Source organism: Rattus norvegicus, chromosome 7 (assembly GCF_021556685.1).
Source record: "Rattus norvegicus strain SHRSP/BbbUtx chromosome 7, alternate assembly SHRSP_T2T, whole genome shotgun sequence".
Lineage (NCBI taxonomy): Eukaryota > Metazoa > Chordata > Mammalia > Rodentia > Muridae > Rattus > Rattus norvegicus.
The window spans coordinates 143962633-143976131 of NC_141540.1; the positions used below are offsets into that span (position 1 = coordinate 143962633).

At 47.8% G+C, this 13499-nt stretch overlaps 1 protein-coding gene across 8 annotated transcripts; it reads right to left on the bottom strand.

Moving 5' to 3' along the window:
- Positions 1-456: 456 nt before the first annotated feature.
- On the bottom strand, positions 457-13217 carry Nfe2 (nuclear factor, erythroid 2). 8 transcript variants are annotated; one of them, XM_087558551.1, is made up of 4 exons: positions 12975-13217; positions 11903-11955; positions 3053-3219; positions 458-1692 (listed from the first exon to the last, which is right to left on the bottom strand). In XM_087558551.1, the coding sequence occupies exons 3-4, from the start codon at positions 3164-3166 to the stop codon at positions 685-687; spliced, it is 1122 nt and encodes a 373-aa protein (XP_087414677.1). In that variant the 5' UTR covers positions 3167-3219; positions 11903-11955; positions 12975-13217; the 3' UTR covers positions 458-684. The 8 variants fall into 8 exon arrangements, with proteins under 8 accessions (NP_001012224.1, XP_087414677.1, XP_087414676.1 ...); NM_001012224.1 differs by lacking the exons at positions 11903-11955; positions 12975-13217 and adding an exon at positions 7564-7818 and having other exon boundaries at positions 457-1692; XM_087558550.1 differs by lacking the exons at positions 11903-11955; positions 12975-13217 and adding an exon at positions 7575-7793.
- Positions 13218-13499: the final 282 nt, after the last annotated feature.

The following is a 13499-nucleotide window of genomic DNA, read 5'->3' on the forward strand; positions in this document are numbered from 1 at the left end:
CCTAGCTTTGAGGCTCTGGTACAATGCATGCCTGAATGTGGGACATTACTAAGGTGTGACTGAAATGCCTTCAACTTTTGAGTGCTTGTTCAAACTTTACAATCCAGTCACTTAGGCTTCAAAAGATCTTTGGCCTCTCAGACCCAGAGTGAAAAGTAAGCAGGAGAAAAAGTTTGTGAATCTATCAGGAGTGTGTGTGTTTTCCAGAGACCTTCCACAGAGGGATACAGCAGCTCTTGGCATTTATGAAATAAGGGGGCCACCAAGGACAGGAGTTCCTCAAAGCACTTGGGCTCCTGACTCTGGAAGCTGCTGTGAAGGCAGGTGGATTGTCAAATTGCTCATGCCCTAATTTTATGTATGCTTTAAATGAGCTTAGGATTTCCTTATCTCCAATAAACAGCGGTTTCTGAGACAGTTTAGCTTCATGATCCTCAAAGAAGACACAATGGAAAGCTATTTCCACACAGCTCTTTATGGACCAAAGCTTGGACAAGAGGTAGAGGTGGGGACCTGAGAAGCCAACACTCACCTGGCCTCCAGGCAAACCTCAAATACATCTTTGAACTTCCAAATGGTCTTTTGGTCTGGAGAACTCAGCCTTGATTGGGGATTGGGAAGTACCTTTATCAGAAGGGAATGAGGGGAGTTCCTAGCACCAGTGTCCACCCCCTCTAGGCCAGCTCAATCTGTGGCCTCCATTTTGGTCCCACGGGGTACCAGAAAGATGGCCCCATCAGCAGCCTGTTGCAGTACATATTCCTCTGGTGAATAACTGTTGCCAGATTCATCCCGAAGATGCTGGAAAATATCATGGTACAGCTCTGTCAGCTGTTGGCGCATGACCTCCAGAGTGCGGTCAGCCTCCCCTCTGGCTCTGAGGAGCCGCTCCCTTTCACTGCCCAGCCGCTCCAGCTCTCGCTCCAACTGCACAATGGTTTCCAGTTTTCTCTTGCGACAGTTCTGGGCTGCCACCTTGTTCTTGCCCCGCCGACGGATGTCCCGAACTAGAGCCAGCTGGCTCTCCGTTAGCGGATACTGTGCCAACAACTCATTAAAGTCATCTACCGGCAAGTTAACTATCTTGTCCGTAGGGAAAGGAATCTTCATGGCCAGGGCCCGCCGCTCATCCCGACTCCCTGCCTCCCCACGGACAGCAGGCTTAGCCCGCACTGGACCGGAGGATGACTCTAAGACCAAGGGTGTTTCAGTGGGCGGAAGAGTATAGTTGGGGTGGGCCAAAGAGTTGGGCATAAGTGAGTAAGGGTACTCCACCGGGTACATGTCCACATACTCGCTCCTCCGCCTGCCAGCCTCTGTACCTTCTAGCTCAAGAGATTCTGCATCGCTGTAGTTGAGGGATAATCCCGAGTCAGATTCTGGATCTTCTTGGGGCTTGGGTTGCCCCACTGGCAGCCCAATGTCCAAGAGAGCTAAGGGGTCTGGGAGGGGCTCATTGAGCAGGCCTGAAAGGGTAAGTGGCTTTGACACGGGTATGGCTATGTTGCCATAGGAGTATGGGAGGTCTGGAGCATGGGGAGTGGATGCTGGGAGCTCATAAGGTGGTGGAGGAAGGGTGAAGCCTGCATCTGGATGAATTGAACAGGGGCAGTATGTTGGAGGTGGCAGTGGCCCAGGGTATGGGGTGGGTGCTTGAGGCTCAAAAGATGGCTCACTTGGAACATTTAGACCCTGCAAAGAGAGAAAAAAAAAGAGGCTTAGAAGATAGACTATGCTGGACAGTGGTGGTAAACCCCTTTAATCCCAGCATTCAAGAGGCAAAGGCAATCTGAGTTCTAGGCTAGCCTGCACTATACAGTAAATACCAAGACTACATAGAGAAACTCTGGGAAAAAGAAAGAAGCTGGGCATGGTGGGACACACCTTTAATCTCAGCACTCTGGACACAGAGACAACCAGATCTCTGAGTTCAAAGCCACCCTGGTCTACAGAATGAGTTCCAGGACAACTGAGACTACTCAAAGAAATCCTGTATCAAAATAGGGAAAGGGGGGTTTGGGGTTATGAAGAGGAAAAGGCTGTTTAAGCAGGAATAAAAGTTGGGATGGAGTTAAGGGGATGTTAGCCGGGAAACAGGGAAGGAGAATAACAATCAAAATGTAAATAAGAAATACTCAAGTTGGGGTTGGGGATTTAGCTCAGTGGTAGAGCGCTTGCCTAGGAAGCGCAAGGCCCTGGGTTTGATCCCCAGCTCCGAAAAAAAGAACCAAAAAAAAAGAAAAAAGAAAAAAGAAATACTCAAGTTAATAAAGATAAAAAAAAAAAAAAGCAGGAATAAAAGTCACTGTTGAGACCCTCAGAGAAGACAACCTCACATTGAACTGGCTACAGAGTCTTCTTTATCAGGAGAAGCCCTTACTAGGCCAAATGGCTCCTGTTCCTTTATTCTCTTCAGGAAGACAAGGTCATTATTATCCAAGATGGATCCTCAGAACTTCTACTGTGGTTATCTAGAGTCAAAGGGTCAAGTTCAGGGCTTTGTCATTCCCTGGGTGCCCAGCAGAGGGAGCCAGTGTGTGGGAGGAGGGTCTAAGGGCAGATCCTGAGGACACCAGGCAGAGGTAGGCACAAAGCCCAGGCTGAGGGTTAACCCTCTGTCCAGGCCCAGGTGCAGTGAGGAGAACACATATTACAAACAAGGCCCCCAACTTACGTAGCAGAGCTATCCTGCTCGAGCCTAGCTGAGGACAAAGGCACCATTGTTAAACCAACAGACACCCCTTTGTCCAACATTCAGGAGGAGAAGGACCCCAGCACAGTCTATCTCCCCTTTCTGAGGCCCTTTAACTAAGGCTCTGCTACCTGGAGGAAAGGAGTTTGTTGCTATGGGTGAGGGGTGGTAATGAGGGAAGATGGGCAGAGCTGGAAGAGAGTCAGATCAGAGGAGAAAATAAAAGAGAGAAGTAGAGCAAAGGCTGGTAGCGGGAGATGTAAGCAGAGCAGCTGGACAGAAGCCTACAACCCCCCGGGTGTTCCTCATTATCCCCCTGCTCTCTGCTTCTGGCCGGGCAAGAGCCCACCCCATACTCACCTGCAGCTCAGTAATGGACATGATCTCTTGCCAAGTCAGTTCCATCTCTCCAAGCTCCCCAGTAGGCAGCTGTGGTAATCTGTTTCTGTTTGGCTGGGGAGGACACGGGGGCATCCTACTGTGCCAGCTGATAGCCCCAGCTTCCCCCAAGCACAGGTTCCCGCAACCTGTGTTGAAGGAAGAAAGGTATTAGGATTGCTTCTACCAGGTCGAAAGTTTGTCCTGTCCTCATGCAGAATTCCCATAAGAAAGGAGCATTGTCAGTGGTTCACGGGTGCCATCAACCACCCTATGAACTATAATGTCCTTTTCTTCAGTGGTGTACTCTCTACCTCACCTGCTCTGACCACAGTCAGTCCTCTGGGCACACAGTAGGCATCTTTACTTTTTCTCAGCAAGATGCCTTTTCTTACTCCCTAAAAATGGCGTTCCTGTCCAGAGACAAAATCCAGCCTTCTGGTGTTTGGGGATTGAAGTTTTATTTTCCATTCCGGGAGGAAACAACAGGAGTCAGTCACCCTTGTCTTCTTCTTGGGTCTTCAGTGTAATGTCTAAGCCTTTATTTATTTTATTTTTGAAACAAGGTCTCACTATGTATTCCTGCCTGTCCTGGAACTTGCTGTGTAGACCAGATTGACTTCTAGCTCACAGAAATCCACCTGCCCCTGCCTCCCAAGTGTGGAATTAAAGGCATGTGTCACCACACCTCGTATTTCAGCCCTTTCTTCCCAAGATGTGAGAGCTTGGGGATCCTCAAGGAGTGTGTTGTGGGAAGTATTAGGCAGACAGCCCCTCCCCTTCCCTGAGATAGAGCCCAAGCCTGCTGGTGATAGCAGCCCTTCCCTCTCCTCCCATCCTTACTTTAGGCTCCCCTGCCTGGGCCAGATAAGGGGTTTATCAGCTGCAGGCAGCAGAGGCAGAGGAGGAATGGGCTCCAGGAGACACTGGACCTCTACCCTGTATCCCAACCATGTCACTTGGTCGTGTCCCACCCCACATAACCATGGCTCCTTTCTCTTCCAAGGTCAACACACGACAAAGATTTAGCAAGCGCTTGTCAAGACTTGTGCTGGCATTTTAAAAAAAGCATAGCTTATCAGGCTGGATGTCACAAAGACCCTGTAAGGGGGTAGAAGGCAGACACTGAAGCCCACGCTGATAGATGGCAAGTTGGAACCTGATCACACCCCTCGCTGCTTTCTAGGCTCCTTTGGTTCCCAAGGTGCTCGCTATCCACAACCCACGCCACTATAGGCAGTCTACCTCAGCAAGTTCCCACAGCGTCTCAGGCCCCTTTCTTTTTCTTCTTCAATATCTCTTTGGGCTCTCAAGTGCTGCCTCCTCTGTGCTTCTTTTTAATCTGGGTTCTAGCTTTCAGCTCTGCTGCTAAGTAGCAGTGGGGTGTCACTGCTCCTGGTTAGTTCTCCCAGTAGTAAAGTCAGGGGGTTAGACAGCCCAATTTGAACTGGGGGAATTCCTCACTGCTTAGACAATTGCAAACTCCCACCCTGGTTTTCACCATCACCTCTTGGTCCATCCATCTCCTCATCCTGCCTCCATATTCCCCGATACCCATCTCTACCTGAATCTGTTTTCTTTGTGTCCAAATAGATTCCAAGTACACTTACTTAGCAAGGTTTTCCTGATCTCTCAGGGTCAGGCACAGCACAGCATATACATGCATTCACATCCACTCTACACACCATATAAATAAAGGAAACATCTTGGGCTGGAGAGATGGCTCAGCAGTTACGAGCACTGACTGCTCTTCCAGAGGTCCTGAGTTCAGTTCCCAGCAACCACATGGTGGCTCACAACCGTCTGTAATGAAATCTGATGCCCTCTTCTGGTGTGTCTGAAGTGTACTCATATACATAAAATAAATAAATACATCTTTAAAAAAAAAAGGAAACATCTTACAGAAGACCAGAGGATGGGGCTGGATAACCTCAAATATGACTTTATATCACCTGTCACAAAGATAGCCCCTCCTGCTATTCATTATGTAGTCCCCTCTTGGACCTACCACAAAATGTATACCCACTACCGAGTTTCCCTCTTTTTAATTTGATCTGCCTAAGGCCCTGTCTCCACCCTCTTGCTATAATGCCATCCCCAGAAATGGGAGTTGATATAGGCACAGGCTTTTGACCAATGGTTAGAATGGGTGGGGTGTTTATGTCTGTCCAGGATGCCATTTCAACACCGGAACTCCACCCTCCCCACCCAGGTTCTGGCGGAAATTGCCCAAAGGCATAGTGAATGAAGAAGGAGTTTGGGGGTTAGGCAGGGACTATACTGTTGCCTCATAGTTCTTCTCCCACTCCACCTCTCTTTGTCTCACCTGTCTTCCTGGGTCCGAATCTGAGGTACCTTACAAAGATCTTGCCCCAGAAGGCAAGGTTCTCCTGTCTTCAAGATGCATCTTGGACAAATTGCATCAGAGTTTCCAGCTAAATAAAGACAGGACTAGAGAACTCCACTACTGTGAGAAGGAACAAGCTGCATCTAGTCAGACAGACACATTCACTTGCAGTGTATAAAAACCATTCCTGAAGGCCTTGTGACTACTGAACTGATTTCATGTGCAGGCACCTAAGAACAACAATGCTCTAGACATAGAGGTGAGGCCAGTCTCTCCTCAAAAAACACACATCTAGATGAACACAAAGTCAGAAAGGGGACTAGCAAATGGTCTATATCCTTCTTTTAGCTGCAAACCCAGGCAAAGTCAGACTCCAGGTGGTACCTAGCTATCAACCCTTTCCTATGAAGACCTAAAGATGAGTCTTCTTCTTCTTCCTGGGATTTAAGAGACAGAGAGAGAGAGAGAGAGAGAGAGAGAGAGAGAGAGAGAGAGAGAGAGAGAGAGAGAGAGAGGAGGCAGGAAGAAGCTAGAGCCTGGGCTAGAGCCTGGGCAGAAGTTTGTAAAGGAAACCACCAGACCATTGGCTTGCACCAGGCACAGGCCCTTTAGGTCTTGGGAGCCTGCCTTTCAGAGAATCAGCAAGCTTGCAGCCAATAGGACTGACTAGAAGCCAGACAAATAGAATACCAGAGATGGTAGCGAAAAGAGACAGGAAATGTGAGCTAGGTTTCCAGGGACTCGTTAGCAAAAGCTGCTCTTGTTTTACACTTTGGCCTTCCTCTTCAGGCCATACAACCACTGAATCTCCTGGGCTGGTTATTCTCTTTAGTCCTCTACACTGTAGATCTGGTAGAACTTGAGCCAACTGCGGAAACCTCCATTCTTCCTTTTCACCTACCCACTCTCCCCTCTCTTCCTCCCTCCCTTCCTCCTTCCCTCCTTCCAGACCAACCCAGAACCTTGAACATACCATGCCAACACTCTACCACCAAGCTACATCCTTGGAATCTTCCAAAGATCTTTTTATGATCCCTAAGACTTCACAGGTTATGAAATTTTCTAGGGACACAGGATCATTTGCAGAGGTAGGAGAAGAAGACAGTCTATCTTCCACTGCTGGTCCAAGACTTTGAACTTCTTTGACAGGGAGCTTGCCTCGGGGTACTGTATTAAGGCTTATTAGGTTACTCCATCTCTCTTGGTGTCAACACAGACAAAGGAAGGATTGGGGAGATATGAGAAAAGCTTGGTGTGTAGATTAGAAGGTAAGCAACCTCGTTACAAAGATTAGGGAGACTTTCTCAAAGGGGAGAGGCACACAAAAGCGAAATAGAGAAGCCAATAGAATGAAGATTTGAGCCATGAAGGCTTAGTCCCCTGGGAGCATATGTGACTCAACATGATGCTAGGGAACAAGGAAAAGGGGACAAATTTCTTCTGCTCTCCTGTGACATTATCCCTAGAACCCTGGGTCGTAGGAAGTAATAAGTAGAGGCCGCAGTCCACAGATCTGGTAGCTCTCTTTCTCTTCCACAGTATCTCAACCTCCTGCTGCTAGCAGCCAAGAATTTCCATAGAAGTATCTGTACTGAGACTGAATGCCCTCCTCTTTGCAGGTCCAGCTTAGGACTGTAGAGGAGAGGCAACCGGGGAGGAACTCAGCCAACTACCCTTGCTATAGCTAGGCTCTTCGGAAGTTCAGACATCCAATAACTACCGCCCCTTTGCTTCCCACAAATCTCAGATGGTTGGGGCTACAGAATACCGTGGGGGTATTCTGTACAGGGGGGGTACCATATTACTGGAGCCTACGAGCTCCCCAAGTCAGCAGGCCAAATGAAGGGTTCCTCCTGGTCACTCCCTTGCTCCTCCAGGGTGTTTTTTAGTAAAACACTGTGTGGTCCCCAACTACAACCTCCCTCCCACCCCAAGGATCCAAGAACAGCCAGGAAGTTATCTAAAAGTGTCTCCAAAGTATCTCCAAGTCATATTACTCCAAACGTATCAATTTCCTACACCAGGGACAGTCTAGGAAGATGTCTTAGAAACATCCAGACAGAAAGTTAGGTATTCCTCCCAGTACCTCCTCCACCTGCCCAGCCTGACCTCCCCAGAGCCCACTAAAGTCTCCCTCCAGACTCGCCTTTTAGGCACCTGTGGCAGATTCCAAGCCCGGCGAGAAGAGAGATGAGGCTGCGGGTAGTGTCCCTGAGAGGCTGGGTCAGAGCTGACACCTCCTGGGCGCTGAGCGCTGCCTCTGAGCACTATTGAGGGCCGAGCCCCGCCCCCGGGCCATGGCTGGGCGCGGAGCACCGGTTGGCCCGGGTAGAAGCCGGCGCACCGGCGGTCTCTCCGAAGCCCTCAGTCAGAGTTAGCAGTGCTTCCTCCAACCCTTCCCTTTTCCCCATGGCCCTCCTCTCCTCCTGCCCCTTCTGGCCAAGAGAGGAAACTTGAGCCCGGTGTGGTTTCTGCCTGCACCCCGCCCCCGCCTCTCAATGGCGGCGGGGGCACCCGGGGCTCACAGGCTCCCGACCCTCTCCAGCTGATTCAGGACAGTGCATTCCCTGTTCTTTCACAGCCGATGGTCCACTCACAAGTGACTCCTAAGCTTAAACACGGTCAGCAGCCTCCTCTTTCTTTCAGGTGGTGTTTCTTAAAGACAGGGAAACTGAGTCATAGCAAGGCAAAAGACAGCAGGCAGTAAGGACAGGTATCTGAGTCCAATTTGCTTCGGGCAACAGCCTTCACTTCTAGAAAGCCTGGGCTCCAAGGGAGCTATTTTGGGGATGAGAGGCTGCTAGCTGCTTAGAGGTATTCTTTTACGTGTACACCCCTCCCCAAACCCTACCTCAGATGCTATAGGACAAAGGATTCTTTTTTGGCCATCTATTTATTGGTTGATTGATTGATTGATTGATTGATTGCCAACGTGTATGGGGTGTGAGGGTCCTTAAGTGGGAGGCTGTCCTGTTGGTTAATAGTCTCCCTAAAAGGGATCTTTCTTTCTTGCAGGCCAGGATACATACGTACATCAGATTCATCTCCAGGTACACAACAGCTCTGTATCAGACTACTGTGCCTTCCCAGACATCTCTTGTCTTTCTGCTTTCCCTGTGCTGGAGTTATAGGAGTACTCATTGTGTTTGCTCCAGTAACTTTCAGGTCAAAGCAACATGACTTTTTGGTCTACCTAACTTTGGTTCTGATTAATACAGTTTACACTTTTTCTCACTGATATTCAAGTAAATTTGGAAACATTTTGAGGCCAGAAAGAAAGCTGAGTATTTGGCAAAAGACCTAGAACCCCTGTACTCAGGAGGTGGAGGAAATATCAGTTCAAGGTCAACATTGCCTAGATAGAGAGTTTGAGGCCAGCCTGAAGTGCATGGGACCCTGCCTCTGAAAAACAAAATAATAAGATAGACAGGAAACAGATAAGTACTACCCCAAGGTAGAGGTATCATTCTGCTAGCCCTTTGGATAGGATTATGCTTGTGGTTAGAATAGTGGGAGTATTCTGTCCTGAACACGAACTACAGCTACTGGGAGCCTTCCAACCCTTCCATCACAAAACCGTCTTCTTTTACCACTCTAGTTCTCCCTGCTATCCTCTACAACCTGGCAACACAGTCAAGCAAGTAAGGACTGTGTCGATACCACAAAGAACCTCTCCCATCAAGCTAACATCGATGAGATTGCTCACACTCAGCCACTCTCCCATCAAGCTAACATCGATGAGATTGCTCACACTCAGCCAGACCCAAGGCTGAGTACTTCCCATTCCAACCTGATCACACACACACACACACACACACACACACACACACACACACACACACACACACACACACACCTGTATGGTTTATGTGGGACAGGAGGCAATCCAGTGACTTTACTGCATGCTGGATGTGGGCTTGGGGGCTAGTGTGGGACTGGATCTAGGTCACATGCATGCCCTTGCATACTTATCTGGGTCCTCATAGGGAATAAAAGATAGTAACAGTCACACATGCAGTTGATTATATAATATCAGGTTATAGATAATCTGTGAACAGAGTGTGTGGAATTTCAGATACATCTATACACAACATAGACCTTAGCTTTCATTCATTCAAAAATATTTATTTTCGGGGACTGGGAAGATGGTTCAGTGGCTAAGAGCACTGACTGCTCCTCCAGAGGTCCTGAGTTGAATTCCCAGCAACCACATGGTGACTCACAACCATCTGAAATGGGATCTGATGCCCTCTTCTGGTGTGTCTGAAGACAGCTACAGTGTAATCATATACATAAATAATTATTTAAAGAGATACTTATTTTCTACTCCAGAAACAAATATGACTAAGACAGTCCGTATTCTCACACACAGTCAGAACTATAGCCAGTGGACGTGATGACACATGCCTAAAAATCCAGTATTTGGGAGACTGAGGCAGGAAGACAAACATTTTTTTAAGCTACCCTGGGTTACATAGTAAATTCCAGGACAACATGTGATACATAATGAAACACTGTTTAAAAAAGAAAAAAAAAGTAGGGGTTGGGGATTTAGCTCAGTGGTAGAGCGCTTGCCTAGCAAGCGCAAGGCCCTGGGTTCGGTCCCCAGCTCCTAAAAAAAGAAAAAAGAAAAAAAGCATTCATGGAACAAAGACAAGAAAAAAAAATCACTACTCCAGGCTTGCCTGATCTATACAGTAATATACAGTAAGTTCCAGGCCAGCCAGGGATACATAGGAAGACCCTGTCTCAAAAACAAAACAACACAAAAAGTCTAGGCGTAGCACTATTCAATGAAAGAAGTTAATCCTAGTTGGTGAAGTTCAAGCAAGGTGTTCCAGTCGTTCTGGGATGTGGAGAAAAAAGAAGAGTATTCTGGCAAAGGTGTGGGTACGCCGAAGCATAAAATACAGAAATTTCTAGAGTGGCCTTGAGGTGACAAGTAGGTGATAAGCCTAAACACCCCGAGGAGGAGCTGGGGATATCACCTAGTGGCAAACATTTTCTTAGGTCCTGGAATCTGGGATAAGGAAGTCTGTGTACTTTACCAGGGGCTGAAGAGCAAGGCTCTCTGAGAATCAAACTGGGGAGCATGTATTCTCTTCTGCAGACACTCCTAGAAGTAACTGAAGTCCTTTACTTGCTGGGATGTGGCCAGGTATAATGAGCTAAGTAAGTAGCCCCTGAGGCACTACCGCCCACTTCACCTCACCCCCCTCCCTAGGCAGAGCTCTGTCCTGTGGTTTCTGGGCTGTGTCCTCCCCTCCAAGTCACCCCAGGGAGAAGGGGATTGATTCCCTTAGCCCCCTTCTGCCAGATCTGCATGTCCACAGTCAATGCCCGGCAACAATGCCTCTTTGGCTTGACTTACAATCTGCAGGGTGTTAGGGGAGTGCCACCTGAGTGGATTGCATAGACTTGGCCAAGTGACAATGACTAAGATTTTCCTGTCTCCAGAATTCTTCCACTTTAACAAAGGTAGGAGAGGCAGAATACAGATAGAAGAGAGGCCACATAGCTTTATTATATTAGCATTTTCCACTCTTGCTGCTCACCCAACCCCTAAATAGTTAATCTGTCACTCCAGTCCAATCCACCCCCACTACGTATGTGCACACCACCAGCAGCATCAGGTCAAGCCACAAGCAATGTTGCCAAACACCCCACTGGGTTATGCAACCAGCTTCCCGAGAAGGGTGAGCAGGGCGGGGTGGGTAGAGGTGGAACCAGGGGAGGGCCATGGGTCCCACAGGGAACTGGCTGCCTTGCTGGATTGCCTACTGGTGTGACCGCAGTGGCCCCAGAGGGCGGGGATAGTACTGGCCTTTTATCAGTGCCCCGCAGCATTGCACCCGCCACCCCCTGGCTTCCTCTCTCAACAGACGGAAGGGGGAGGCAGCCACAGTGGGGATAGGGGGAGGGCTGGGTGTTATCCTAAGCAGCAGAGCTGGGCGGTTGCCCCGGATGGGGGAGGTGGTGAAGGACACCAGGGACCCGGGAATACTCATGCTCCCCTTATGAAGTCGGGAGTTGGGGTATAAAATATAAACTGATACTAGATATTGGAGTCAGGTCTCCAGAGTCATCGGTTCTTTTCCTTGTGTTCCAGTGTAAGTGAGGATAGGATTTTCCCAATTTCGAGAGGAGGTCCCTTTCCCTCAAATAAGAATTCTCAGAGGACTGACTCTGAAGGGGAAGGCATGCTACACGCTAAGGTTAAAACAGCAGGAGGCTTCCCAGCGAATTGAGTGGGCGTCAGTTTCCCTGGACTCTGGCGGCTAAGAGTTGAGTCTTGCTCGAGGAGCCCAGAGTTAGAAAATCCCAGAAACAAAACAAAACAGAACAAAACAAAACAAAACAAAACAAAACAAAACAAAACAAAACAAAACAAAACAAAAACACTTTCGAGCTCCACTCCAAATAGATCTAGGAGAAAAAGTGTCCTAGCACCTAATACATCAAGGATTATGGCTTTCTTTCGTTACCTTTCCTTTTTTCTTTCTTTTTTCTTCTTTACTTCCTTCCTTTCTCCTTCTTCCTTTAAAACAAAAAACAAACAAACAAACAAACAAACAAAGAAACAAAAAAACACATTGTCTTACTTTGTAGCCTTGACCTGGAACTCACTATGTAGCCCAGGCTGGCCATGAACTCTCAGTACTGTTCCTGCCTCAGCTTTCTCAGTGCTAGGATTGCTGGCTTCATTTACCACGCCTAGTTGAGGACCAAATCTTGATTCTGCCATCCCCTCTCCCCTCCTTTGCTTTTCTCCTAGATATTGAATCTTATTCTAACCTGTGTTTCAGTCTTGGCGTTTATTATTGGAGTTTATTATTAGCTGTGTGGCCCCCGAGGGAGCACAACCTTTCTGAGCCTTACTTCCTTACCTGAAAAAAATGGAGATATTGTTATTAAAATATTCTTTAGCAGGGTGAGTATTAAATGAGTGTAGGACTAAGTGTGTATTAGCTCAGTAGCAAAGCTCTTGCCTAGCATGTTCAAAGCCGTAGGTGTGAGCCACAGTACTGCAAATAAAATAAAAAAATATATTAATAAAATAAAATAATTCATCTCTGCTTCCTGACCACAGACACAATGTGTCCAACAGCCTCGTGCTTTTGCTGTCTTCCTTCCTTAAATTAATTAAGCTAATTAGTAAAAATAAACAAAATAGCTGATTACTATCTATTTCCTAATGAGCGCTTAGGTATCAGGAAGCCATAGCCTTTTGGGGCATCAGAATTCCCTGTCTGGAGGCCACACTGATAAAAAAATATTTGAGACAGCTGAAGCCAGGAGGCAGCTTGGTTCTGCAAGGAACCCAGATACAGTGTTGGTAGCTAGACTTCCAGGAACTAGCCTCAGGCCATGGCTCTCCCGTACCAACACTGTTGGGAGGAGCTCATGCTGGCCACAAAGTCTTATGGGCTTCAGTCACCTTCTAGCAACCCCAGAATTCCTACACTACCCAACTGTTGCAATCCTCCTCAAGGGGTAGAACCACTGAGGACATCCCACCCTCAGATTGGAAGGGTGGGTGCCGAGCTATTTACTTACTCCTTTCAGAAGCATCCTGCATCCCAGCCTCCTATGATTGCCCCTGCTGCTTATCTAACTCAAAATGCCCTCCTTGGCTGTTCCAGTCAGAACAGATGAAAAATCTGGGTTTGAGCCTCAGCCTAACTCCCGGCTGGCAGTGTGAACCTGAGCAAATTGTTTGACTTCCCCGAGTTTCAGTTTCTTCTCGGTAAATGGGGAGCACTAAGCTTCCGTCAGAGGATGTGTGGGATCAGATGAGGCAATGTACAGTGTTAATTACTGAAAGTCTAGTAACACTGGTCCCGTGATCTACTCCCCAAGGCCTGTGTCAGGTTCCTGTGTCAAGCCACGTTTCCTGGCTATTTCAGTTTGGTCATATATATATATCCATTGGTCTTTTTGACTATAGAATGGTATAAGCCTAGCCTGGGCAGACCCTATCTCAAAATAAAAAGTAGAAGGTAGGAATAGGACTTGGGAGTAACTCATTGGCAGAGTACTTACTTGCTTATTATGCTTGAGAACCTAGGTTTTCTCTCTCTC

What these genes read in the sequence shown, in the direction of transcription:
- Nfe2 (NM_001012224.1), bottom strand. Translation starts at nt 3,166, where the DNA reads ATGCCCCCGTGTCCTCCCCAGCCAAACAGAAACAGATTACCACAGCTG. An exon ending in TGTCCATTACTGAGCTGCAG is followed by an intron (nt 1,693 to 3,052) that starts GTGAGTATGGGG and finishes CTCTCTTTGCAG; the next exon opens with GGTCTAAATGTTCCAAGTGA.